At 44.2% G+C, this 26,775-nt stretch overlaps 9 protein-coding genes across 9 annotated transcripts; 6 read left to right on the forward strand and 3 right to left on the reverse strand.

The window, feature by feature from the left end:
- Positions 1 to 1,576: 1,576 nt before the first annotated feature.
- C8R40DRAFT_1217950 (uncharacterized protein) lies at positions 1,577 to 3,364 on the forward strand. The gene is made up of 2 exons (XM_046233244.1): positions 1,577 to 3,233; positions 3,282 to 3,364. Exon 1 carries the CDS (start codon positions 2,066 to 2,068, stop codon positions 3,230 to 3,232), a length of 1,167 nt encoding a protein of 388 aa, XP_046080202.1. The 5' UTR covers positions 1,577 to 2,065; the 3' UTR covers position 3,233; positions 3,282 to 3,364.
- C8R40DRAFT_1060169 (uncharacterized protein) lies at positions 1,763 to 2,050 on the forward strand (the record flags this gene model as incomplete). The annotated part of the gene is made up of 1 exon (XM_046225329.1): positions 1,763 to 2,050. A coding segment is annotated over one exon (288 nt), but the record flags the coding sequence as incomplete, so codon positions are not given.
- A 364-nt stretch (positions 3,365 to 3,728) lies between the features above and the next one.
- On the reverse strand, positions 3,729 to 7,533 carry C8R40DRAFT_1177078 (E1-E2 ATPase-domain-containing protein; the record flags this gene model as incomplete). The annotated part of the gene is made up of 16 exons (XM_046232622.1): positions 3,729 to 3,792; positions 3,854 to 3,966; positions 4,021 to 4,133; positions 4,186 to 4,228; positions 4,284 to 4,400; positions 4,453 to 4,518; positions 4,590 to 4,687; positions 4,741 to 5,032; positions 5,085 to 5,206; positions 5,264 to 5,460; positions 5,507 to 5,927; positions 5,986 to 6,364; positions 6,417 to 6,684; positions 6,733 to 7,203; positions 7,266 to 7,363; positions 7,423 to 7,533. The coding sequence occupies 16 exons, from the start codon at positions 7,531 to 7,533 to the stop codon at positions 3,729 to 3,731; spliced, it is 2,973 nt and encodes a 990-aa protein (XP_046080204.1).
- A 234-nt stretch (positions 7,534 to 7,767) lies between these two features.
- C8R40DRAFT_1132081 (histidine phosphatase superfamily-domain-containing protein) lies at positions 7,768 to 10,360 on the forward strand (the record flags this gene model as incomplete). The annotated part of the gene is made up of 12 exons (XM_046229225.1): positions 7,768 to 7,793; positions 7,888 to 8,111; positions 8,164 to 8,243; positions 8,308 to 8,311; positions 8,340 to 8,653; positions 8,675 to 8,903; positions 8,942 to 9,073; positions 9,183 to 9,355; positions 9,432 to 9,704; positions 9,755 to 9,828; positions 9,881 to 9,902; positions 9,995 to 10,360. Coding segments are annotated over 12 exons (1,917 nt in total), but the record flags the coding sequence as incomplete, so codon positions are not given.
- Positions 10,361 to 11,454: 1,094 nt separating this feature from the next.
- C8R40DRAFT_1060199 (uncharacterized protein) lies at positions 11,455 to 11,628 on the reverse strand (the record flags this gene model as incomplete). The annotated part of the gene is made up of 1 exon (XM_046225331.1): positions 11,455 to 11,628. A coding segment is annotated over one exon (174 nt), but the record flags the coding sequence as incomplete, so codon positions are not given.
- Positions 11,629 to 12,951: 1,323 nt separating this feature from the next.
- On the forward strand, positions 12,952 to 13,701 carry C8R40DRAFT_1060218 (uncharacterized protein; the record flags this gene model as incomplete). The annotated part of the gene is made up of 3 exons (XM_046225333.1): positions 12,952 to 13,035; positions 13,087 to 13,260; positions 13,312 to 13,701. 3 exons carry the CDS (start codon positions 12,952 to 12,954, stop codon positions 13,699 to 13,701), a joined length of 648 nt encoding a protein of 215 aa, XP_046080207.1.
- A 2,330-nt stretch (positions 13,702 to 16,031) lies between these two features.
- On the forward strand, positions 16,032 to 17,765 carry C8R40DRAFT_1268805 (uncharacterized protein; the record flags this gene model as incomplete). Its single annotated transcript, XM_046234010.1, has 7 exons — positions 16,032 to 16,103; positions 16,159 to 16,230; positions 16,280 to 16,718; positions 16,774 to 17,085; positions 17,135 to 17,248; positions 17,303 to 17,395; positions 17,451 to 17,765. The coding sequence occupies 7 exons, from the start codon at positions 16,032 to 16,034 to the stop codon at positions 17,588 to 17,590; spliced, it is 1,242 nt and encodes a 413-aa protein (XP_046080208.1). The 3' UTR covers positions 17,591 to 17,765.
- A 531-nt stretch (positions 17,766 to 18,296) lies between these two features.
- On the forward strand, positions 18,297 to 21,078 carry C8R40DRAFT_1060274 (DNA mismatch repair protein MutL; the record flags this gene model as incomplete). The annotated part of the gene is made up of 13 exons (XM_046225338.1): positions 18,297 to 18,386; positions 18,442 to 18,579; positions 18,639 to 18,811; positions 18,859 to 18,952; positions 19,003 to 19,137; positions 19,187 to 19,397; positions 19,455 to 19,548; positions 19,596 to 19,749; positions 19,803 to 20,151; positions 20,205 to 20,319; positions 20,375 to 20,531; positions 20,584 to 20,745; positions 20,800 to 21,078. The coding sequence occupies 13 exons, from the start codon at positions 18,297 to 18,299 to the stop codon at positions 21,076 to 21,078; spliced, it is 2,151 nt and encodes a 716-aa protein (XP_046080209.1).
- Positions 21,079 to 21,279: 201 nt separating this feature from the next.
- C8R40DRAFT_1060299 (histidine phosphatase superfamily) lies at positions 21,280 to 23,360 on the reverse strand (the record flags this gene model as incomplete). Its single annotated transcript, XM_046225340.1, has 13 exons — positions 21,280 to 21,458; positions 21,518 to 21,639; positions 21,698 to 21,872; positions 22,001 to 22,031; positions 22,087 to 22,158; positions 22,217 to 22,335; positions 22,399 to 22,478; positions 22,542 to 22,646; positions 22,699 to 22,749; positions 22,804 to 22,850; positions 22,908 to 22,941; positions 23,007 to 23,199; positions 23,258 to 23,360. The coding sequence occupies 13 exons, from the start codon at positions 23,358 to 23,360 to the stop codon at positions 21,280 to 21,282; spliced, it is 1,311 nt and encodes a 436-aa protein (XP_046080210.1).
- Positions 23,361 to 26,775: the final 3,415 nt, after the last annotated feature.

A 26,775-nucleotide genomic window follows, 5' to 3' on the forward strand; every position in this document is an offset into this window, starting at 1 on the left:
TCGTTTCAACTGCTTAATTTGAATTCTGCTCAAAACGTGGATAGTTTGCGAGCTGCTTTCCAGGCAGGCGGCAATGCTGTCAATCATCTGCCCAATCTAAGACCAGGTAAGGATGGTCATAATGCAACATCGAGTTCTTCGATAACAAACTCGAATATGACGTTCATGTCTAGTTCTTACAAGGACAGTTTACCAATACATACTTTGTCCAGGCCTTCTAGGCCATTACCTATCAACGGCGATGGTTCACAAAATTTTCCTCCGTCCTCCTCCTCCGCGCACTCTCGCTTCTCTCCATATATGATCTCGCCGTCTTCTTCCAATATCTTGTGACCGGAAGATTCGTTCCATCGTCTACGGTCAGCAATTGGTAACTCGGTTTTCCGAAACAGACAAATTCAAATCTAGAGTCCTACTCGCGCACTGGAAAGTGTTGCTTCCTCTATGTGGCCTTGTCATAGGCCAACGTTCTCCACCACTGGATATACGAGATCCACAAAACGTTTCGAAAGCCAGACACGGACACGGACACCTTCACGAAGTCCTACTAGTCCGCATAGTCCACGGTCGTTCTCGAAGCGATTGTTTGATGGGCTTGCTTCTTTTTCTTCGGATACTGGCATGATGAATGATAACAGCAGTGGTGAAAGCGACGCAACTCTAACGAAAGATGATCATCCTTGGCTGACAAACTTGTTCGATGAAATGAACAGAATTGGAAATTCATCAAACGGAGAGGCCACACTGATGCCTCTCCTAAGACAACTTTCGGGATCCTTCTTCCGCTTGATCGACCTCTACCACCTCGATATCCCGTCCAAGGTCGATTCCTACTTCTGCGTCGCCCACTTTGTCTTCCTCTTCCCCCGTTGTATCGAAATCCGTATCAGCAACAACGTCTACATCGACAATTCCCAGTCAACCATCTTCTTTACGTTCGTTCCATGTGTTCCCAAACGAAAAGTTCAATTTGTCCGCAGTAGGCACATATGATGCGTCTTCCGTGACAATTTTGTCTACAGGCACGATCGACGGCTCTGACTCCGATGAGTTGTGCAATAAAACCACTTGGACCAGTGCATCCGGTCCCCGATCTGCAGGATTTGAATGTGATGTCATCATTCTCGTCGAAACGGCCTCCACTAACTGTGCAGATCGAGAATATCACAGGTGTTGTCAAAGCAGTATCAGTTTCAAGTGCGCCTGGTTCAATGCCTGATTCGAACAGGCTTGCAGTTAATGGAGCTCTTCAAACCTCCTCCACTGTTACACCCCATCGGCTGCCGTCGATTACTGATGTTACGAAAGAGTCAAGTACAAGGGGGGGAAAGAAATTCAAAAATGCAAAGCAAAGCACCTTCCTTACGGGCTCAGATTCTGAGGGATGGTGGGCTCCACGTCCACCTCCTGAAGACATGTACGAGAAACTCGAACAGTACTTTCTGAGGGATGGTGGGCTTCACGTCCACCTCCTGAAGACATGTACGAGAAACTCGAACAGTACTTTCCTGAACATGACCTCGATAAAGCAATCATCGAGGCCGCCCTTGCTATAGTTTTTGTACTCTTTTTCTGATATCGCCGCAGTCCGCGCTTCCGCAGCACCGCTCCTACGGTAGAGGTCAAAGATGTTCCCGCATCTGCAGATGACGTTTTGAATCGTCTCGATCCTACGGAGAAACATCACTCCTCTACGTCTGCGCCTGCTACAGAGCTGAATACTGTTCGTGTGTATTCCACTTCTTCAAACACAACCATCAACCTCGATCCAGAATCACAATCCTCATCTAATCACACCACTGGGACCAACACTCAGAGAACCTCAATGCGCTCTAATCCCTTTGAGGATAACCATTCCATTCAAACTACCGGCACGGAAGGAACCAACGTTATTCCTATCGCCCTTGTTACTTCCGATTCCCTGCACCACTCTGCAGTTTTGTCTGAGACGGAAACCTCTCGATCTCCATCGCCTACGCGTCCTGCTTGCACTCCGGAAGTTGACCTTAATCTGGATCATATAAATGTGTCTCATGATTCGCTAAAGTAAATAGGGAATTATCCAATGTCCACGTGTTCGGATGTATCAACCATGTCGAGCGCTAGCTATTCAAGTGACTTTCTTAACGAAGCACCTATGATCATGACTCCCAACAAGGGCGCTGTACGTCAAGTTCTTGGGGTCGTCAAAGCTGAAATGGTCAATGCCCTCGGACATTCCCCGACAAGTGCTGAACGACTAAAGCCTTCTGCATCTACCTCGAAACCCGCAGTCAGATCACCGTTGGCTGCATCATCTTTCGGGCCGGCTGATCTCAACTTCGATGCAGCATCTGTCTCAACGTCAGAGGAAGGCGGAAATCTGTTTAGTGATAGGCACTCAACCCGTACCACACTGGCTTCTTCACCAGCAGCTTCTCATACAACCTTTGGCGAACCCTCTCCTGCTTTCAATACAGGTACGGATTGGGCAGAAACTGGACCTCGACTTCCTTGGTCTACAGGTGACGATGGCAGTCGTCCTTCTAGTGTCAGTACGCAAACAGGTTCGGTCATCGATATCGCTAACGCTACTCGTGTCAACCTCGGTCTAAGTCAACTAAGCAGTGAATCGGGTGTATTAACTCCTAGAACCCGTACCACTATGGGCAAGCTTGTGAACCCTTCCACCGCTACTACTGAGCTAGACACCTTTGAAGAACAACAGCAACGAGCGCTTGCTCATGCTCAAGCGCAGGCGCAAGCACACGGTGGGATTCAGAGTAGGAGAATATCTGCATCATCAGCTATGTCTGCTAAATCAGACTCTATCCTCGAATCATTCCCTTTTGTTCTTCCGTCGCCCATTTCAAATCGGCCGGCTAGGTCGCCGCCCCTTTCACCGTTTGCGCAACAGGCGTTCAATGTATCTCCTCCTTCACCAATGAGCTCCCAGAACTTCCAAGCTACGACGTTCGACTCGAAGTTGGACTCCAATGCTGTACTGCCCACTCCAAACCGGAAGACGCTGGGCTTGTCCACTGGCTCTCAGCTCTCTACAGTCTCCACTGGTTTGGAGTCTTTCCCTTTTCAGATAGACACTGGTAACTCCAGGGATTCGACGGCCCCTTCGGCTTTCAGTGGACGCCAGCGCGCAAGTCTTGATACATTGGCTATCACCAGTGATCTATCATCTTTCCCGCTAGGGTTTGATAGAGACAGTGTCACAGTTCCCGTTCCACATCGGGCTTAAGGTAGGCTCACCGCATCACTTTCGGCCTCTGAGTTAACTGTTTCAAAAGGCAGTTCAAAAGGTAGTCTATGGTTGTTTGTAGTATTGTGTTGATGAACGGGTTTCAGGATACCTTTGACGTTGTACTATCTGTACTGGCAGGCTTTCCGAACGCTAACGTTATTTTCAAAAAGCTTTGGTTATAACACCTACCGCTGCTTACCGCATCAATTTCTATGCCGGAGTGTTACCTTCTCACTGAAGTGGGATGGTTCCTATTGAGCTTTGGTGTTGGCATTGTTTCTTCCGTTCAAACGGGTTTTGTTTTCTGTTGGGTTGTGTGTAATTTGCTTTATATATATTTTCTTCTGTGTCTTGCCGTACTTGTTCTCATCACAGCCTAACATGTCCAATCGTACTGATTTACTAACAACGTACATCACTTATCGAACGTAGATTTACGCAATTTGTGTGAAATGATGTGGTACAGAACGGGGTTGTATGTGGTGTCAAACCTTTAGGTCTTCTTCGGAGGTTTATACAACTTCAATAACAAAGAACTGGAAATGACAGAAACCAAACTGTAGGGCATTGCCTGTGGTGAGTGTCGAATCCATCTCATTTGAAAGATTTGGCACGTACGACAACGCCATTGCAAGAGAGGCCCATACTGTATCAAGGCGCACACGGCCAGCAGGATAAATGACGCCCGCTGCAATGAGTATCGCAGCTATATTATATATCGCCGCCCATAACTAAGTAGAAGGTAAGATATCTTTCTGTCAAATCTCACAGAAGTATCGACTCACGAAATTGAACTTTATCCTTCTTATCACAGCCATAGAAAGATCGATAAGGTTGAGCAAATCATTCAAATCTGCGGAGAGCAAGATGAAACTGGCGCTAGAGATAGCAACATCGCCTACAGGCCTTGTTACAAGCTTACGCAGAAAATAAGCAAAGAAGAAACATACTTCCAGAACCTATTGCAATTCCTACGTCCGCAGAGGTGAGGGCCTAAGGATACAGATCAGCATTGCGGCTCATGGGACTCTACACACTGAGAACTAACCGGCGCGTCGTTTATCCCATCTCCAACCATCCCGACTACGAAGTGATTGCTAGGCATTTCAGTGCCTGTGAAGGGTAAAACAGGACGTCGTCTTTGTAACCATTGTATCCTTTGAGCCTGAGTCGCAGCAGTCAGTGTTTAAGTGTATCTGATTGAAGAGCGAACTGACCTTCTCCTGAGGAAGAACTCTGGCGATGACATTAGAGGATGGTATTCCAACAGCAGCCGCAACAGCCTAGGCAGTCTTCTCGTTGTCTCCGAGATCATCCATGTTTCGATTCCAGCTTTTGTAAGCAATGAAATTACATTGGATGCTTCAGGCCTAATGAGATCGGCCACTCCAAAGATGGCTAATACTTCCCACTGAGCGTCACGTTGCGCTGCGACAAAAACTATACTCTTTGCTTCATTTTTCCATGAGTCAGTGAGGTCCCGAAGCTCTAGGCTAATTGCACACTATTCCCTTGCATCCAGTATTCATTTCCAATGACGACTGAACAAGAAAGTGATTGGAAGGAAGCGAACAACCCTCTCCCCACAGTTACCCGAAAAGAACTTCCATTTTGCGGATGAGTTGTATGAGCTGCGCGAAATTCTCGAATGGCAATAGCTAACGGATGGGAACTCGTACTTTCCATTTCGTCTATGATTCCGAGGATCATTTCTTCGTTCCACGAGCTGTTCGTAACATACTTCACATCTGAAACCTGAACCTTTCCAGTGGTGATGGGTGCCCATTTTGTCAAAGACTACAATGTCCAATCTAGAAGCTTCTTGAAACGCTTTGCATCCGCCCCGGACCAGAAGACCATATTTTGCTGCAAGGCCGGATCCCACTAAGATCGCAGTGGGCGCAGCAAGATCTATACCGCAGTGACATGCAACAACAAAGACGGCAATTGCGAATTCGACTGACCAAACAGCTATATTCATGGTAGGTGTCAGGGATTATAATTATCGGACAGCATATAAGTACTTACGCCAACCTCCTGACAGATTACCCAGAACATCTGCAGAGAGTTTTCCTGACTCTCCAAGGGCAAGCCAAATGATCCAGGTGCTTATAGCCAACAGGGTCACCACTGGAATAAAATAATTCGTGACAATGTCGGCGATGCGTTCCATGGGTGCACGTCGGGTTTGACCTCCGCGCACAACCTCCATTATATTATCCAACCTATCGAACGTTAGTGCTGATAGGAAAGCAAAACTGAATGACGCACATCGTGGTACCACTAATATCCACTACAGAAACATGAACGACGTCGCCACGATTGATAGTGCCCACATAAACTATATCGCCATTTTCTTTCCTAACAGGTTCGGATTCTCCGGTCAATGAACTTTCGTCAAAAATCCCAGACGTTCCAGAGACCATCATACCATCCGCAGGCGGCGAAGAACCATGGGAAACACGTACTATGTCCCCAAGCTCCAGCATATCCGCAGGGATATTCTCAATCTTGAACGCTACTGCTCCTTTCGCTGTCATGGGAACAGCTGTCAGTCCCTCGGAAGACGATACAGAAGAGCCGGACCATTCGTCAGAGGCAGTAAGTAAATATGCTTCTACCGGTTTCAACAAGGCAAAGGAACTGATAGCGTCCGCAGTGCGAGCCTTACTATAGGATTCCAGATATCGACCTAGGAGTTCATCATGAGTGGTCCAGACAAAACAAAGATCATGATAATCGGTGCACACCGATCAGCAAGAACATAGTCAAAAGAACCACTGAATCAAAATAAGTAGACTGGTCTCCTTGACCATCTGGGGATATTGGCTGAACTGCAGCCAAGGCAAAAAGAGCGATAGAAGAGAAATAGGCAACAGAGACTCCAGAAGAAACCAAGAGGTTCATACTGCCGAATTTCGTTAAATGTTTGAGGATAGGAACTGTGCTCCCCCACTTCCACAGCGCATGAATCTGTTTCATACTCCTTCGATGAAAAATTGCAGCACTATAGAACATGACCGGGGTAGCTAGAAAGAATAGTGCCCACTGAGCGCGAGATGTGTTCCCCGTCCACATAGGTTTCATGAAAAAAGCCTTGTTGGAATCTCCATCGGGGACAAGTGACATCTAAACGATCCCGATGATAAAGGTCGGAATGGCGACAATGACCGTAAATAACCGTAAATAACAGCCAAAGGAGAAGGTTTTGTTGCTCACGCCGCTGTATATTACGCGAAACATCTTCAATAGTGGGTGCATGGTGTATGCTGACCTGGAATTCGGGGCACGAAAAACGTATGTGTTGTAAGATATGGCGAATAGTAAAAGACGGAAGGGTTGGACGGTATGATATCGTCAAAATTGGGTCATTATGACTTTGATTTGGTTTCACGATGGTGATGGACCCCATCCGTTCTATTGCGGCAGCTATCTTGGGCGGACAATGCCTGCTAAAAATTCAGAATGTGAAACATTCAAAATAATAAAGAACTCACTGGCAGTGCATGCCGTCCACTTTGAGGGAAACGGTCCGATTCGTTTCGGTACTAGATGTCACTAACTTCTTTATAGATTGGATGTTCATGACAGTAGCCTCAAAGCCGCAATCGTCAATCACTGAAGTGAGTTCGCGAGCAACATCTTCGCTTTCCACGACCGCAGAGGCTGAATGATCGAGCAAGCTCACGACTAAATCAATGACCCCAGGAAGGTCTTTGGCAGTGTTGGTAATGGTGTTGCTGCAAGAAGCGCAAGTCATGCCTGCTATTGACAAGGTCACCTTGAAGGGACCTCCAATGTCTTGGGTTGAAGAGAGCTCCGCAGGAGGTGCACCTGGCAATAAATGATGAGAGGATTTTTCTTGTCCGGACTCTTCTTCCTGACAAAGCCTGCAATTTTGAATATATTTTGTATTCTTCCCTGGAAGTAGCGATGGTCGTTTATTGAATGTCACGGAGAGATCTGAGCTGGAGTCAGATACGAGGTCAAAGGCCCAGTGAGTCAAGTATTTTGTATTACAGCGGCCGACAATCTCGGGTCATGATACACCTTAACAGACTGCAGAACAATGGAAGTCTCCACTAAGAAGGGCGGAGGAGAAAGTTCCGCTAGAATGCTCGCAATTGTCTGCACACAGCTAGAGGACAGTAAGAAGGGTATGAAAGGGTTCACGAAAGGCCATTTACCTGCTGCAGTGAAGGGTTGGATATATGGACGACAGTGACTCGTTCACCTTGTGTAGAGCTCACTCTGGATTCTGAATGTCGATAGAATGATTTAGAGGTTCTTCCGGTCATTGTCGGTCGGGTTTATACAAACTTGGAGTTATACCCTCGGCCATGACTTGATTGATAAGTTATTAGAGAATATTAGTAACACAAAAACAAAAGGGCGAAACTGTTAGTTGCTACGTACAAGATCGACGACGAGGCAATTGTGCGAGAAAGCGACCAATAGGAGATTTACGAGAGTCATGTCATCAGTGACAGTATCATTTTTAAACGGTTAATTGGTTCTATATTATATATACCATGTTTGGCAAATTTGCTGTTTCCACGTGTGTAACCGAAGATAATTTGTCAGCTTATCCGCGCATCCCGAATTTCGAATTTCTTGACCTCATCTTCAGAGCGACCATCCCCTCGTTCCAGCTCACTTATAACTCCCTCCTCTTCTCCTTACTCTATCGGATCACACGATGCTTTCCAGGAAATTGGACCTTCACAACCTGTTGCACCTGTCATTTTGGTTGTATGTGCCATGGATGTCAAAGCAAGATCCCGGGCCATGAGGGAGATTCTGATACGAATTGTGGAAAGATCCAGAGGCACTATTGAAGTCAAGGTTTTTCGAGATAAAGTAATTCTGGACGAAGGTAAGCGACTTTATACTCATTCAACAATCTACATTCATTTTGTCCGTTATAGATGTCGAGAATTGGCCTCGCTGCGATATCCTCATTTCTTTCTTTTTGACTGATTTTCCTCTTGACAAGGCCGTATCCTATGTCAAACTTCGAAATCCTTTTTGCATCAACGACCTGATACCACAAGCGTTATTATGAACCGCAGATTGGTCGCAACTGTTCTTGATCATCTCAAAGTTCCTACACCCAAACGCGTTGAAGTATGCCGAGACGGTGGCCCAAAGATTGATGATACATTGCGAGACTTCAACAAGTCGAAGTTAGGCATAGTACTCGGTGGATACAAAGTCACTCCGGAAGTTGCCCTTAGAGAAGACGGAGATGCCATCATCATTAATGGTAATGTATTAGAAAAACCTTTTGTCGAAAAACCCGTGAGTGGTGAAGACCACAACGTCTACATTCACTTCCGAGGCGGTGGTGGTATGCGCTTATTTCGCAAGGTACGTGCTGTCGTGTTTTCTGAATTTGACATCGACCGCATTCTGCAGGTTGGTAACAAATCCAGCGAGTTGGATCCAAGCCTGAACCATCCAAAATTGGACGGATCGTATATTTACGAACAGTTCATTGATGTTGACAATTCGGAGGACATCAAAGTTTACACTGTCGGCAAAGACTATACCCATGCTGAAACTCGAAAATCGCCTGTGATCGACGGCGTAGTAAGGAGAAATACAGAGGGAAAGGAAATTCGGTATGTCAGGTTGCACGTGCCAATCCCGTCAGTGAAACTTCAACGTCTGGACAGATTCATCACCCGCCTGACCGATGAGGAGACGGCATAATATGTGAAGGTTTTGGTCAACGCGTTTGTGGTTATGACATGCTTAGGTGTGACAACGGTCACAAAAGTCAGGTCATTGATGTAAATGGGTGGAGTTTTGTGAAGAGAAACGAGTCGTACTATGGTGCGTATGTGCAGCCGATTCAATTCGCATGGGCTAAGCATGCTTATTTGTGTGCAGTCCAGATCTTTGTAAACCGTCGCTTTATCTTACTCTGGTATGTTCATTTTAGATAGAGCGGCGGAAATCCTCGCATCGTTATGCATGCAGGTATCATCGTCCCCTAACCGCGCGCTCCCAGGTACCGAAAATACCCCCGAGCAAGCGCCTACCTGGCTCCTCGAGGCGAATGTCACAGTATTTAGACATGCTGATAGAACCCCGAAACAGAAGCTCAAATTGCAAGTAATACCTGCTATTTACTCTCACTGAATCCTGACATTCCTCCAGCAACTTTCCCATTGGTGAAGCTTGGACTCAGCTATTCGTGAAACTTCTCAACGGCGAAACGGAAGAGATTATCTTCCGAGAAAAAGAACAACTCACCAAGATAGCTAGTGCTGTGGAAGAATCGAAGAGTCTCAGTGCAAGTGGCGAGGAATTGGCGAAGTTGACCCAGTTGAACAGCGCTTTATTTAGCAAGATAGACTTACCGGGTACCAAAGCACAGTTGAAGCCCGTCTACTCGAAAAAGCAAGCTGGTCACGCTAGATCCCTCACGAAACTCACGCTGGTCTTTAAATGGGGAGGAGAGGTATTATCGTTGTGCTTCCATCACCTGTGAGATGCGCTTAGCTTCCCTAGTTTACCCATGCAGCCCGGTATCAACGACGAGACTTGAGCGAAAATACGAAGAAGGATATTTCAATCATGAATATGTTTTTTTTTCACCTTAATGTGTGTTTAGCAGTCAAACGATGTTACAGATAGGGAGGTCTTGCAGAACGTCACCGTGTGTACATACAAATCCCTTCATGTTTATTCTCTCACGTTCAATCTCAAATTTTCACCTCCTCGGAACGACGTGTTATCGCATCTGCCGAGATTTTTGTTGCCGCCTTGTTGGATCACCAGCAAAGCTTCTCTACGGCGTCATCTCCCAACTCCAATTCTAGTTCTCGTTCTTCCCACTTTTCGACCGATGGTACCACTTCTTCACCGAATAATAATCTTTATTGTAACAAAAACGTTTTGACCGGCCACAATCCGTCAACTCCCTTCCAATTCATCATTCGAAAAGATTTTCTCGATGACTCAAATGCAGCGAAGGACCTCATGGATGATGTGAAAAAACGGCTCAAGATCTTATTGCGACCGGGAGAGCCAGAGAAACGACCGGAATTGCCTTGGCCGAAAAGTATGAAGAAAGAGCCGGTGGAGGTTGTCGGAATTAATGTTCTCATTTTGCTCGTTGTTGCTACTTTAGTTGGCATCCTCTAAACTTCTTCCTCCGGAAAGGACATCGATGGCAAGATACCGCAAGGATAAAATTTCCCAACGAGAATTGTCTTGAAGGAGCTCAATAACACGAGATATTCGCCAGAGATAATTTTCTGTCAGAAACAAGTAAGCAAAGTTCATATGAAACTGCGCCAGATTGTTGAATGGGACATTTGACAGGCACTGGTATGGACTCACGCAATCTGCCTGTTAGCCTAAAGAGCATTGAAGTCAGAGAGATACCACTTGCACATATAATATGATAGGAAGCTTCGCAAATATATCTTGGCTGATCAACTCCGACAGTGATTTGCGAAAACGAAAGTCGATAGACAGATAGCGAAAATTGGTACTGAGCTCGAATCAGCTGCACACCAAGATGCAAGTCTTCAGCGATAAAAAACAATGCCATGCTTCGAGCCAGTCCATGCACATGTCGAATATTTCCTGGAGGATCATGACGATAAAGTCGTGAAAAACTATGTCGCTGGCCAGACGGTTTTAAATACTTGAGGTTAGCACCGGGATCCTGCTGACCTCCTGGCTTGCCTTTCATCAACATATGAATCACGATGTCATACAAGGTCGAAACGTGCTTACTCCTGCCTAGAACTGCAATAATGCAACAATCTAATGACAAAGAGTGTACACCGGCTAAGGAGGATCTCCACCACCTAATGCATATTACCAAAAGTTCGAATGTTTGCAGCAACAGGCGGAACTAGCATTTTTGGGAACAGCAGGCAAAAGACAATGGGGTGGGAGGAGAACCTGAATGGGTGCAATGTTCCATACATAGAAAGGTCCATGCCAGGCATACGTGTCAAATCACTCGAGCCAATCTAAAAATTTTGCTCTCAGCTATTAGTGGCAAGTGTTCTCTAGGCAGAATCTTTCTTTTGGCAAACATACAGCTTTTGTAAATGGAATTCCGATACATTTCAAAAGCTTGGCCTATTTATACTGTATCTATGTATAGAGTACTGCATTTACTCAGATACTGCTTCCCATTGCCTAAATGTTGATTGTTACATGTCAAACATTATATCAGTGAAGTCCATAATCTACCTTCTTCTTTCAAGCCATTCAACAAGCTTGCTCCCATTAGTTTGCCAATCTTTATCACCACCAAGAGCACGGATTTGGATATAGCTTTCAACAAAGTTATTCACTGTGATATTTTTAATAAGAGGCCGCAGATAGTTGGTTTTTCTTCGGCAGTTAGGACAACTTTCTGAATCCTGTCAGTATCAAACATTAATCTGATGAATAATAAGGGAAATAATACTGAAACTTGCTTGATCAAATAGCCATTGATTCTGCACAAGGACCACAAACTGTGTGGCCACAAGGATTGAGTATTTGAGCTGAAATACTATAATACATGTCAAAGAATTGTTCATTCAGAACAGAATAATACTTTCAATATGTCTTGGCAGCTGTATATAATTGAAATATTCATAAATCATTGATATAGTAGATTCACAGTGCAACTTACATTGGACAAGTCAAATCTGCTTCATATAAATTATCTCGGGATAGACAATTGTTGTTGTCATCAGACTTCTGATTATTATTGCTGATTTCAAATGCAGTCAGATATAATTCTGGATATGTATTTTGTATTTGTTTAAATTGTGATTGTGATTGTGATTGTGATTTTGATTGTGATTGTGTCATTATTTAGAATGAATTTTTTTAATTTAAATTTTAATTAATTGAAAAAGAGGCTGTGATCGGTATTTTGATAGCTTTCACCAAAGGTGGTTTCATTGTTTTCCCTCAATACGCTAACAGTAATCTTTTAATTTTTCAGGGCCTCATTCAATCTCGCGCGTAAAGAAGAAATATGGGAACCAGTTTTATCTTTTGCACCAGAGGAAGGAGACAATCCTATTTCTTTTAACAACCTTGGGAACCGATACCTTACCCAGTCATCTGGGGTTGAAGACATGGACCAAGACTTGGACGCCTGGGAACCTGGACTAGATTTCGACTATCAGGAGAGGGGAGAAGGATTTTCCACATCAGATAATCAGTTTGCTAGCTCCTACGGAGGGAGTCCTGAGGAGGGTAATATCCTTCAATTGAAGAGTTGGTTCAGAGAAGATTCGATTGGAAAGAGTAACCCGTTTCCAGCTAAAATATCTTCACGTAAAACTTGGACAGAAGAAAAACGCGCAGCAGCTTCGAAAGCTATTAGTCCTGGAAATACAGAAGAGTTGGCAGAAAAAGTTTGTTCTTATTACCCGCTTCTTGGATCATTATCTAACTTCCCTCCAGCTGAAGGATAGATACGACCAGGTTACGGGAAAGATTAGAAAAAATCAGAAATGGCTAAAAGTCCCTCAACATATTATTGCAGGGTAAGATAAATTCATTCTCCGTATTATTAGTGCTAAGTTTCTGCTCTGTGCTTATATAGGAGAGAGATTAACCTGCGGGATCAGGACGGCAAATTGATTTTCCACATCGATGGGACTCTCAGTTCAGAAGTCCGGACCAATCTGTTCAATTCTCTAAAGGCCTGGTGTCAAACAGCCAGCTTGTCTATGTTTGGCATGGATTTGAAGACTACGGATTCTTCCTCCAATACTGCTTTCACTGCTCTACATTTTTCCTACCACGCTAAATACGGGGTTAATGTAAGCTTTCGGAGTTTTCTTATTTCAGAATCTGAGCTAAGGGTTATATAGGGCAAAAATGCGCCAACAGATATCCATCCCCATTTGCTTAGAAGAACGGAAGAAAAAAAAACCAACACGTCTCAGTTTCACGTATACGCTTCAGCTGATATGAGAAGGTATCCAGAACCTTACGAGCTTTTGTGTATTGCTCTGGAAGATACTCTGGAATACATAGCCAGCAAGGTAAAAAAAGGATTTACGTGCGTAGGAACTGTTTACTAAATTTTTCGTCAGACTATTACCCGACTACCAGATTTCTTCCAAGGTTTGGCTGGGGAAATTGACATCGTTCCCCTTTACGATTCCACTCCAGGGCGCCCTTTCAGAAGTATTGTGATCAATCTCAACTGCGCCACCTTGGCTCATAAAGATCAGCAAGATCAAAAAGGTTGTATAGTTTTAGTGATCAGTAGTTGCTCAGGCGGGGAATTGTGTTTTTTTGAGCCAAAGTTGGTGCTGGAAATGTTTAACGGGGACTTTGTGGCTTTTCCTTCAAGACGCTACACACATTTCAATCTTCATTATCAAGGAATCAGATCTTCTCTAGTATTACATTCAGATAAAGATGGGGAATCCTACAAGAGAGACGGAAACGGCTGGGTTCACAACGATTTCGTATTGTAATAAATAAATACACTTTTTACCCAGATTCAATTTAGCCAGGGATTGTTAGACGCCCAATTCTACTGTCAACTCCTATGAAGCTGAATCCGCTACCTCATCGAGAACTTCCTTATTCTCCTCAGGTGTATCATGCCGCCTCTCTTCTGGAACACCTTTATTCTCCAGCTTCCACCTCACTTTCTGCAGGCAGCTTAGATGCACACCGCAGTATTTTTCACAAAAATGCGATTCATCAAGAAGCTATTCCCCTCTTGCTAGATATGGAGAACTGCGCAGATGAAGAGGGGCTGTCTTTAGACTGGATTAAGGGTGTCAGCCAACAGTTTGGAAAACTGTTGAGACGACTGGCAGAAGCGGAAGAGGCTGCTTTCGGGCGGTAAATTAGATTTTTCTGTGTTTGTCAAGGTCAAGTTCTAATACCTTCTGGCAGGGAGCAAACTAGTGTATCTTATTCAGAACCAGTATTCTTGGCCAAAACAGGAAGACGGGGCAGGCCCAGGAAATTGATTGCTCCTAGACTTCTACAGGAGGCTACTAATGGCGCAAGGAGGGTTACTCTTACCAAGCTAGCAAGTTGTCTTGGTATCCATAGACAGACACTCCGCACCCGTCTGAAGGAGAACGGCATTGACTATAGATTCTGCCCTATAACTAACGCAGACTTGGACAAATTAACCAAACGTTTCAAGGAAACAAACCCTGCATCTGGTCTTGGATATGTTATGGGCTTCCTACGACAAAAAGGTTATAGGCTTCAGCGTCAGCGGGTCAAGGACTCCCTGAAAAGAGTGGATCGCCTGGGCTCACGGCTCCGACGAAGACTTACGATTTCACGTGGACTTTATAAAGTTCCCCGACCTCATGCGTTATGGCATCTGGATGGTCACCATAAGCTTATTTTCTGGGGTATAGTTATACATGGCATAGTAGATGGTTATAGCCGAACGGTATGTGTAGTTTTCTGTTCTTTTATTGTTCCTTCTTTACGCTCTCTACCTTCAGGTTGTAGGCTTGCAAGCTAGTTCGAACAATAAGGCTAGCACTGTTTTGAATCTCTTCACAGAAGCAGCTAAGAAATATGGAGTTCCCTCGCGGGTCAGACTAGATAGGGGAGGAGAGAATATTGAAGTCGCCACACTTATGGTATTTCTTCGAGGGCCAAACAGGGCTAGCGCTATGTGGGGATCTTCTACACATAATACCAAAATAGAGCGACTTTGGCCTGAAGTAGGTTCCCAGTTCGCTCGTCAGTGGAAAGCTTTCTTTTTACGTCTTGAGCGCCTTCACGGTCTCAAAAGAGAAGATCCTACTCATATATGGCTTCTTCAAACCCTTTTCCTACCTCTAATCAATGAAGACTGTCAGAAGTTTGTCAGTACTTGGAACTCTCACCCAATTTCTGGTCACGGGCACTACCAAACTCCCAACGTCAGTAAATTATAACCTTCCACTTTCACCTACTCAAACTTAGGTTACTAGGATTTACGCTTTTACGGAGAGCTGAAACATGGACGATATAACCCCCCGGCTTCCTCTGGAGCAGGTAAAGAAGCGGAAATATCTGTAATTGAACAGATACGTCAAGAGCAGGCCACTCATTACCGACACTGTCCAGTTCCCACCCCAAAACACCAATCACCTTTCACGCACCAACCAGAAAAGTTGCAGCTATTTTGTGAAGCTATTGAAGAGTTTGATCGCAGTAATGTAATACCTGCCAATTATCATCTGAGGGCAGAAGAATGGGAAAATGGCGAGTATCCTGCTTTTGAATTTATCAAAACTGGCAAGCGCGGTAGAAAAGAGCTTCGTATTGATCTTCCTCATTCTATCTGGATGCCTAGGGCTATACAGTGGGGACAGTATTTACATATTATGAATCACTTACTGTTTTCCGCTACTTAATCCTACTTACGCAGTCGCGAAAGGTTTCCTTTTGGAGGAAGGAGGTTGGCGCTTAAGTTGCCGCCCACTTGTGTCACGCACAAATCAACAAATCGCTAGAAGTTGGAAAGTAGGCTCAATTTCTATCCACTATGAGCACCTTAGCAGACCGGACAAAAAAGGTTACTGCGAAACAGAAACTTCAAAAGTCTATTTACACTCGTTCTTCCCGTTCCTCCCGTTCCTCTCATGCTTCTAATTTATCCCGTTCTTCTAAACCTTCTCAACGCTCGGAGCCCCTTCCCTCTCATTTGCAGCCACCTCCTCCTTCCCAGATCTCTCAGCCCGCCAAGGCTGAGCGCAACAGCTCAAAAACTGAAAGAATCTTGAACGCTGCTACAGACATACAACGATCTGTCCGGCCTAACAGCGTTGTAATCAAATCAATGCTGGAAAGTGCTCAAGAGGCTTCTGACGGTTTAAAGAATAGAAGAAACACACAGGCTAAAGCTAAAGAAGTAATATTTACCCTTCTTTTTACTTTGGTTGCTATTCTTACCTTTACCCTCATAGGAAGATGACGAGAATGAAAATACATTTCAAGTGGGGGCTTTGTACGTTATTCCCGTGGGCGTTCAGTTAACCGTAAGTCCCAATTACTCTTAAACTGTTTATTTAGTCATTTGTTGTACAGAGAAATCGGAATAAGCTAGCTCTTGATGATCAATGTTTTGCGCTCAAAGGAGGTTCTTCTGGCTTGAAAATGAGTCCCCGTTTCTATAACGAGCTGGTTCAATCAGGCCTAGGTGCCCAATCTCAAAGGTTTAACGACCCAAGCCTTACATTCAAGAAGTCTATGTCGTTTGATGATATTATAACCCACCTTTGGCAGGCTCTTCCGTTACTCATGGAGCACCTGGACGACGACAATTCTGTGACAGCCAATCCTTTCCATCCCACTATCTATAGAAACGATGAACACAAGTTTCTGCCGAATCTTCTATTTTTTGTCAAGGAGGGGAGGCGTCTGGAGCATGTCGGGAACCAGCTTTTGTTCCCAAATGGACGTGATCTATTTGAGCTTTGCTTCAAAAGTAAAAAGACCGGCCTTCACGACAGGATCCTCTTCTTGGGTAGGTACCTATTTTCCTGGATAGAGTATCCACCTAGTCTCAATTTCTGTCGTAGCAACACTGGAGACTATTCCAACCTCCACTCAAAGGTTGTGGCGCACTGCTACAATTTTTTCCCGAGAGCAAGCCATAGATCCGGTAGTAGCTCTGGAGAGATTGAAAGCTCAAGATGAGACCGCTAAGAAAGATAGGAAAGGGAAGGGAAAGGCTTTATTTTTCCTAGCTTCTGACTCTGGATCGTCAGAATCTTCAAATGAGTTGGAGCCTGAATCACCTGCAGCTCTTTCATCAACTCAAAAGCTCAAGAGAAAGCGTAGTTCAGTTGATGATGAGGCTTTGGAGGAAAGAAACAGTAAAAGGCCCAAAAGTGAGTTGTATTGTTAGGAATATTACACGAACTTTTCTTACCTGTTTAGCTTCTCTAGCTAAGGAGTACATAGAGATTTCTGACCTGGATGAAAATAGTGCCAAGGTTAGATTCACAGACTCTGAGGATGAAGAAGAATCTTCAGAAGGAGTAAATGATCACGGTACAGTTCACTTCAGTTTTGGTGTTTACTATCTCTAAATATATTTCTGTTCAGGTGACCTGAAAGACCCTGGAATTGAAGACAGAGGTGACGAGGGTGATGAAGGTGATGAGGGTGAGGACAGCCCAGGCTTTAAGAAAGTTGAAGGTAAAATTATTTGATTCTGGGAAGAGTGAGACAAGGGAACTTATAAGTTACGTAGTGAGCCTCAAAGATGAGTCTAGACGTTCCAGTTCTAGTTCTGGCTCCTCGACTGCATCCTCAGAGCAAGATGCTGGTAAGGACAGAGTTGACGAGGATGATGATGACGAGGAAGAGGATAGTTGGGACAACTGGACTTAGGCTTTGAATGTTCTCATCTGATTGCTTGCTTTACTACTTACTCCCTCACAATCCCTTATACCCTTGTTAGCGCTAGCGATTCCGGACAAAGGATTCTATCTCCAAGTCACTCTTTATTGCACTTTCTCTTCTAGCATTATCGAACCTACCGGCTTATACACAGTACATTCCTGACTCATTACAATGAGCTTAATAGTATTCAATGTACAGAAAATGTTACTTAGGCTTGAAATATTCAGCTTACAGTCGTAAGTTATATATCATGGAGAGGTTTAGTTTTCAACAAAGCTACCCACGTTTTCAACGGGGGACTATTTTTTACGCTACTTCTTGGAGTCTAAATTACATTTTCTGTGGCAAATTGTTCTTTTGTGCTGAACAAAAAGAATTTGCGCTGACAAGAAAAAGTCGGGCGCACCGTGAACAAGTCGCGCTCATGTGAAAAAGTCGGGCTACCGGGGAAAAATTCCCGCGGATTTTTTCGCCACTTGGACTAGCATATAACCTCAGCTCAATCCCTTCAAAATATCTGCTGCCATATTTTTGTACATAACCTCGAGATAAAACCCACATTTTCGCCTCGAGGAAATCGGCTCCGCTACATAACAAATATTTACTGCTTTGGCTTCGGTGCGCGTGATCGCACTGTCAGTCTCGGTATTGTGTCACGACTCACGTCCATCTTCCAATTTCGTATGAACATCCTATGAACACTGAACCGGAATCTGAGCTTCCAGGTCCTGCACCAATACGACGCCTTCAGGAATCACTTATCAATCGTATTGCTGCCGGAGAAGTCAGCGTACAAATTTTGACGTCGATTGCCTTGTTCCATTAACTGAGTTCCTTAGATCATACACAGACCCGCCTCAGCTCTCAAAGAATTGCTAGAAAACTCTCTCGATGCAGGCGCAACGACAATTCGCGTAACAGTGAAGGATGGAGGGTTAAAGCTACTGCAAATTCAAGACAATGGATCTGGAATTCGCGTGCGTTATCAAATCTCTTTTAACCTTTGCTTCTAACTTCTAACGCGTCCTGTGACCAGCAATCGGATCTCCCAATACTTGCTGAACGATTCACAACCTCGAAACTTTCAACATTCTCTGATTTGACGAAATTGACTACATACGGGTTTCGGGGAGAAGCCCTTGCGTCTATATCTCATGTTGCTCATCTCTCTGTGGTGACAAAGACAAGGACGTCGACTTGTGCGTACAAGTAAGTCACTGCTTTTTCAAGATTATGTCTGTTGACCAGCTCTTCAGAGCGCTGTATTCTGATGGGAAACTTGTTCCTGCTCAGCGTGGACAGTCCGAGGAGCCGAAACCTTGCGCTGGGAACGACGGCACGACTATCACTGTACGGTCTCTGTCAATTATTTACTACAAAACTCTGTTAGCTCCTCTTAGATAGAGAATCTCTTTTTCAATACCCCGACCCGTCTATCCGCGTTGCGAAATACATCTGAAGAATATGCTCGTATTCTCGATGTGCTTACCAAATACGCGATACACAATCCCAAGGTTTCATTCATGTGTAAAAAGGTTTGAGAAAGTATGCTTGAACGACTCGGACGCGACTCATTATTCGTAGGCTGGTTCATCTTCTCCGGATCTTAGCACTCCATCGGCTTCTACAACTAGACATGCAATAAAGATGTTATATGGCCCTAGTATTGAAAAGGACTTACTTCAAATTGCAGTTAATGAAGACATGAAGGGTGAAGTCTCTTGGAGCTCGGAAGTGTATTTCACAAACGTCAATTATCAGGCAAAGAAAACCATTTTTTTGCTATTCATCAACTGTGCGTCGCCTGTTTCTCTCCATCTCGAATTTTCTTTGTTTAAATGGGCTGTTCTAGCTCGATTGGTTGAGTCTACACGCATTAAGCGTGCCATAGAAAACGTCTACACCGGCATACTTCCTAAAGGCGCCTCTCCTTTCGTGTATTTAAGGTCTGTCTCTATGTTTGATCTGACAAGTCTTCTTACAGTTGGTGCAGCCTGAAAATAGATCCGCGGTCGGTGGATGTTAACGTGCACCCGACGAAGAAAGAGGTGCATTTTCTCAATGAGGAAGAAATCACAACACAGATATGTGACACCCTGCAAGCGAAGATAGCAGAAAAAAGCCATTCGCGTGTGTTTGAATATCAGGTGAGATTTCACTGCAATTATCATTCCTATGCTTCCTCAATGAATGAGGATAGACTTTATTGACAGGGGGGATTGAATCCTCTAGCCAAAGAAACGACAAGAAACGCAAAGAAGCTCCGACTGAAACACAAACCATCAACGATGAGGAACGCGAGGAAGTGTCTGCTTCTTTGTCAGGACCTAAGAAAGTCTATTCACACCATAAAGTTCGGACGTCACTGCAGGATCGTACACTCGACTCTATGTTCCCTGTTGTGAACCCTAGCCAAATAGGCAAAGGACCAGCCGAATCCAATCCGCAGTCACAGTCGTTGCCTCGATCTAGGGAGGTGAAGGAATCGGAGTGCTTTCTAACCTCAGTAACCACTCTCCGGAATCGGATACTGAAAGGCAAACACAAATGTAAGCGTTAGCGCATGGGTGTATAAATTGAGCTAACAGGCTGCTAATCACAGTGCTCACTGAAATTCTTGAGAAACACACCTTCGTTGGCATCGTCGATGTCGATCGCTGTCTTTCCTTGATCCAGTATTCGACCAAGCTGTATCTTGTAAACCATGGCGCATTAGCGTAAGTGGATTCTGCCACCGCTTGAACTCCTTGCTGATCCTTTCCGTTATTTTAGCGAAGAACTTTTTTATCAACTTGGTCTCCGCCATTTTGGCGATTTCAGTCGATTAAAGTTGGAACCGCCTCCGTCATTACGAGAATTGGTCAAAATCGCAGTTGATGCGGAAGAAATATCCGAGGAAACTTCATTATCTAAACCTGATATTGTTGACGTGAGTGCTATTTCCATCGTTCCATGGCGATTATGACGTTGATGACCTGCAGCGGATCGTCAAAATACTCCACTCCAGACGCTCAATGCTCTCCGAATACTTTTCGCTGACTATCTCAGAGGACGGTCTTGTCCAGAGTCTTCCGCTTATACTCCGCGATTATACCCCGAATTTGGACAAGTTGCCGTTGTTCCTAATGCGTCTTGGACCGCAGGTCAGTCACACAACATCTACATATGGTCTATCCCTCACATTTCCATGACCAAAGGTGAACTGGACGTCTGAAACTGAATGTTTCGAATCTTTTCTCCGCGAATTAGCATATTTCTACGTCCCCGGACCAATATCCAGTGACCCTTCTATACCGACTGCTGTGAGTGAGACAGATGAGGACATTGCTGGAAGTAAAGCAGAAAGATGGCAGATCCAACATATATTGTTCCCTGCTATGCGGCGTTACTTAGCAGCACCCAAATCTCTACTGGATGTGGACGTGGTCCAGGTTGCTAGTTTGCCGGACTTGTACAAGGTTTTCGAAAGATGCTGATGAGGACCCGAGGATGAACAAGGGTAAGCATATGTATGATATAGCAAAGTAAAATAACGCCAAAGCTAAGTCCTCATTCGTAATAGATTGAATAAATCTAGTTTTCTATGTGATACTTAGGTGGATGGGGTCACCGGGGATACATACTATAGAGGAGGGCTATCACAGATACATATTACATATTACTATGTATCATTGCTATCACAAACTATTTCGTCCAGCGGGTGCGCACTCGGATACAAAGTCCACCGGAGTAAGCTCTTTCGCCCGTTCCCGAAATGCAGTCAAGGTGCAAAACTCGGGTGATCCAGGGAGATGTTTGCCTTCCTCAGCGCACAGCGGTAATACCATGTTCTTGTTTTGATATCTCATACGAATATCTACACGTACGAAGAAATTGTAAAAGGGAAAATAACATCATATCGGGAAAGGAGCTTACAGTGCTCTGGACCAGCTTTCGAACGGAAGGGAGACATGAGATTGTTGAAAATTGAAAGACCATTTTTCACTGAGGTTGATTTAAAGAGCTCGAACGTTATCGAGCTTGTGAATTGAGGCCATCTGAATGATAACAACGATAAGTTTTTGCGTCAAAAGACAGTGACGATCAAACACCAACTTGTCGTCAAAAACATCTAGTGTAGATGCAAGCCCGGCTAAAGCAGTGTCGTGCGTGCTATGAACGAGGATCTTCAACGGGTCTTTGTCGCCATGTGCTGCTTTATGTTGCATTTTGGTCGAAAGGTCGTCCAATAATCTGCCCATGCCTAAACGGCGGACTTCCTCAGTTTTATCTGTCGAAAGCTTCCAAGTCAGGGAGTCGTTCATGGGCAGGGTTTAAATTTCGGAACTGGAAGACAATCTCACACCCTAAATGAAGAATGTCAGTCCACATAACTTGTAGAATAAGGTGATGACTTACCTGCAAACCATTCTGCTACCACTGCCTTTTCCTAGTGTTGATATAGTAAGGAACACCTCGAACCACTGCACCTACGAGAAACTTACAATAATATCTATGACACCCTTTTCTTCGAACTCTGAAGGGACCTTTATATTATGTGCGGTCGCTGCTCGGATCTGGAAATATGACGGAGTATTGAGTAGCATGTACACCTATATCTTGGACAAACCGCACCGTATCCAGGATTCCTGATGCTCTCGGTTTCCCGTCTATGCGAACGGGGTGTCCATCTATATATCTCGATATCTTCTTGTCTAAGGGTTCTAAGGTATGATTATATGCAGAAGCGGCGGCTGCATACACGGGAAGAGCCTAAATGAGCTCTTTGTTTTAAGAACCAGTCTTACTGCACCCACCTTGAGCGAAGCCAATGAGGAGGATTTCCAGACGTTTACAAGAACCAGCATTTCCAAGAAGATTTTCATCCCGCCCATTTCTGAGGAGTTGATATCAGACATATAGGAACGGTGTACAATGTACGTATTGGATGGGATCATACCTAACGAAGATAGAAGGTATAGCTTCGGGATGACATTTCGAGCTTGGGTATAAGCCGTGCACAATTTGCTGAAGCGACTCAGTCGTCCTTGGAACGTTGGTAGTTCTGGTCAGAGCACAGTCAGACGGAGGCATTGAGCTCTGATGACGGATAGTACCGAAAGTAAACCGCTTCAGCATTCTGCAGTGAATCAGGAAGAAAGCCTAGCCTGTGAGGGCTGTTAAACACGGAGTCTGACATACACAGGAGGACTAGACATTACCTTTCAACGTAGAGCTCACGAAGAGAGGTTCCAAAATTATACGTTGACTTCGTAGAACGTTAGACGTTCATAATAGTGGCGAAGGGAGACCGGATACAACGTACCTTTCTCCCAAGGTCGGTGAGTTCACCTAACAGACTGAATAGATAGAAGAGAAAACGTGTTATTATCTGCGTGAATGATTGAGTATTTCTGAAACGGACCATTGACTCTCGTTATGAGTCCCGTCAGCGCGCTCGACTACCCTACGCGACTGCTGAAATTCGTCCATCCCATTACCGATTCCCGGAGCATTTACAGAAGCTTGAAATCTACGCGTTGTCTTGCACATCATCCAGTGCTCCGGAAGGTTGGCAGGAGGCCCAGCAAGTCGAACGCCAACGGGTGTTCTTTCGCCTGAAAGAATATTTCTTGGTAAATCGTGACAAAATGATCATATCCACACGCTACACACCATGCCTGACATAGATATGGACTTGTTCAAGTTCAAGTCCAGAAGGGGCAACGGAATATTTCCCTATATCCAATGGAGAATAGGACTTGGGACTTTCTGCCATTAAGACGTTCTGCTCGGTATAGTGTTGTGAAATTTCGGATTCGAGGAAGCTGGCGGACGTGGAACTAAGTATGACAGATAGAATAAAAGCCTGGGCTCGGAACCTGATCCTCATAAGTTAGGGACTTCTTGGTTACTATACTTCGTGGAGGAGCTCGAGAAGGATATGTCGCGCGGGAGACGCCAATTCGATTACTAATTACAGCGCTTCCCAAGTTTCTTGGCCCAAACTTTCTTCAACGTCGTGGTTTTTGCAGATGCACGATTCTCAGACTGAGTCCTTCCTACTTCACTATTTCCTACATAGAGACTGTCCTCCTTACGCTCTATTCCCGAGTCACCTTGCTTGCAAGGTCTATTGCACTCCGGAATTTAGATTGTTTTGTGCAGACACATTTTGGTCATGTTTAGGTCTGTTTGTTTTGCCAAAGTTGGTTCAAAAATTGCCAAACACCACTAATATTTCTCTCTCATTATTTGTTTCCATTCTCATACTACTTTATAGCTTCTACTTCACCCCTAGCCACATTATTTATGTATCATATCTATTGCTCAATGTATTTTCTAATGTGTTCCTCCTACCAGTCCTCCCAAAATAATTATGTTCATTTCCACTTTCACTTGCATTAGCCACATGGGATTGTGGGCCACTGCATTGTGTGCATGGCATAAACTTGGCTGGTTTTTTCTAAAATAACATTGCTTATTGAGTGTATTACATTTGGGCACCCTTTGGGTGCCAGCTACTCACATGAAAACAAAGATGCACAGTTGCATCAAAGGATATTGCAGCTACATCTGAGATAATTTTGCTACACCTGCAATTATGAGGCTGGAGTTTACAGAAGTATTGTTGTTATTGTTAGCATAAGTTGAACTCAGTTGTTATTGTAGCAACTGAGGTGGGTTGGCGCCACCAACTGTGTGATCTATCTCAAACTGTACAGTATCAGGTAATAATGCCATCTCTTGGTTATATGGTCCTTGAGAGGCGGCCAGTATATATGGGAGTTTGACATTCAGTCAGTATTAGTGCTGCTGCAAGGTCAAGTTACCTTGGACCCTGAGCTTGTCTTGCCTTGCCTTGGTTACAGATTAGAAAGGCAAGTTTTCAAGCTCTGATGGGCTTGAGAACTCACAAGTGACGGATCAACTTTTCCCGGCCAGGAAATATAAAGGGAAATGTTGGGGAGAAATTGCTGATTTCCCCCAAGTAATTAAATACTTTTCCCCAAGGATATTGATCAGATTTCACGTAAAGAAACCAAAAAGTTTCCCGTTTGATCGCAAGAGAAATTGTGTATTTCCCACAAGAGAAAGATATTTTTTCCCATAAAGTAAAGATAATCTTTCGCGTTAGGTAAATTTCACATTGCGCGCTTGTAAAATTTTCAATTTTATCGTGGCGAAAACAAATAGGTTCAAGCACCCATCTTAAGTGGCACCTATTAGAGCTATCAGTCGCAGGATCCTGAGTAATCTCAAGATCGGAAGATGCTGCTCGATGTTTTTCAATACCAAAGATGTTTTCAAATGCTTTCCTTTTCCGTGCCATGGCTAATTTTAGCTGTAGTACTGCTAGCTTCGAGCGGCTATATTACAAGCTCACGTAGACACTTGGTCACGGTGTGCTTGGACCTATTTGTTTTCGCCATGGTAAAATTGAAAATTTTACAAGCGCACAATGTGAAATTTACCTAATGCAAAAGATTATCTTTATCATGTGGGAAAGATTATCTTTCTCTTGTGGGAAATACAAAATTTCTCTCGCGATCAATTGAATATTGATCAAATGGGAAACTTTTTGGTTTCTTTACATGAAATCTGATCAATATCCTTGGGGAAAAGTATTGAATTACTTAGGGGAAATCAGCAATTTCTCCCCAACATTTCCCTTTATATTTCCCGGCCGGGAAAAGTTGGTCCGTCACTTGTGACTTGCCTTAAACTTGCTTCAGTTTTGGTCCTGCTGAGTCAGATGAGGAGTTTTTCAAGAAATCTATGTAGTTGGACTGAATTAACCTAGTATCAACCCTCAGGCTTTCTTCAACTATTTGCTTTTCTATATATTATATTATTCTAAACTTCTATACTAAGGAATGGCTCAACTCTGCACTGAAGGACCAAGTTCTGGAGCCTGAGATGTGCTTTCTCTCTATTTTTTTTCACTCTCATGAATTCTGGTTTGCAAGATTACATTTTGCCATGGTTAACAAGTTATATGGCACTCCATGCAAAACCAATTTCCTTTTATGGTAGGAGTTTCTCCTTATTTGGACAAAAGTAATACTGTGTTGAATTGTATTATTTCTTGTGACTGATATGGGATATTTGTTAAGATCATGTACACTGTGAAGCTGTGCCAGAGGCCACAAGGTGTCTAAGGGCGGAAGGTCGAATGGGACAGTAGTGAAGTTATTAACAACACTGCCGTTACACCGCTAGTCCCTGGAGATCGAGAGTAGAGAAGGAAGAGAGCCAGAAGCAGCCAAGTCATAGCGGCGGTATTGCCGATGACGAGGAGCAAACCAAAGGACATCAAGGTCTTGAGGTTAGAGTAAGGAGAACTTCAAGGTGATGAGCCTGAAGACTGAAAGGATGAGAAATGAAGATCTAAGTTGATCTAAGTTGATAATTGAACTGAGGAACTACAGTATTATACAGGTAGTATTTATACATACAGTTTGGCGTATCGGGGCAGAGCACCAGTCTAATTACTAGGAGCTATATGTGTAGTACCTGCAGGGTAGAGAATAAGACAATAAGGGAGAGCCTAGGTAGAAAGGGAATGTGTAGCGAGAAAGAACAAAAAGGATGAGATTACAATCAACGGTAAATCTCAGAATACCAAGCAGCGGCATGGGGCACTGAGGCATGGACTTGACACCCTCTGTAGCCACCCCAAATTGTACTGTCTTGCTACCCTTTGAACATCATGTCCCTTGTCACAGTGCCATTGATGCTTTCTTCAGATACTGTTCCTGTGGCTCTCAAATATGCACCATTTGCAGTCAAAATTTCTGTGTATTGTTCTTCAATGCTCAATACCTCCCTGCAATGTCAACTATCCCCCAAGACACTCCTTTTCTTATGTGCCCTGCAACCTCCCCTCCAAAATTTTATTCCATTGAATTTAATACTCCTCTCAACACACATATCCATATGTGATGCCTCCACTGCATGTGCAAAGACAGTTTTTTGAGAATGGAAGACAAGGCATTGAACACATTGGATTGTGGCTGGCATTGCAGTGGGCTGTGGTGCACATTCACTGATGCAGGTACTGGCAGACATCTGTGGTCAAAAGACATTGTCAGAGATGGTGGACTGGGCAAAGAAGTAGAGGGGTTGGTGTTGGAACAGTAGAACACCATGTCAAAACTGTAAATGCCCGCAATACAATGTATGTACCGATT

Source organism: Lentinula edodes (assembly GCF_021015755.1).
Source record: "Lentinula edodes strain Le(Bin) 0899 ss11 chromosome Unknown C8R40scaffold_59, whole genome shotgun sequence".
NCBI lineage: Eukaryota > Fungi > Basidiomycota > Agaricomycetes > Agaricales > Omphalotaceae > Lentinula > Lentinula edodes.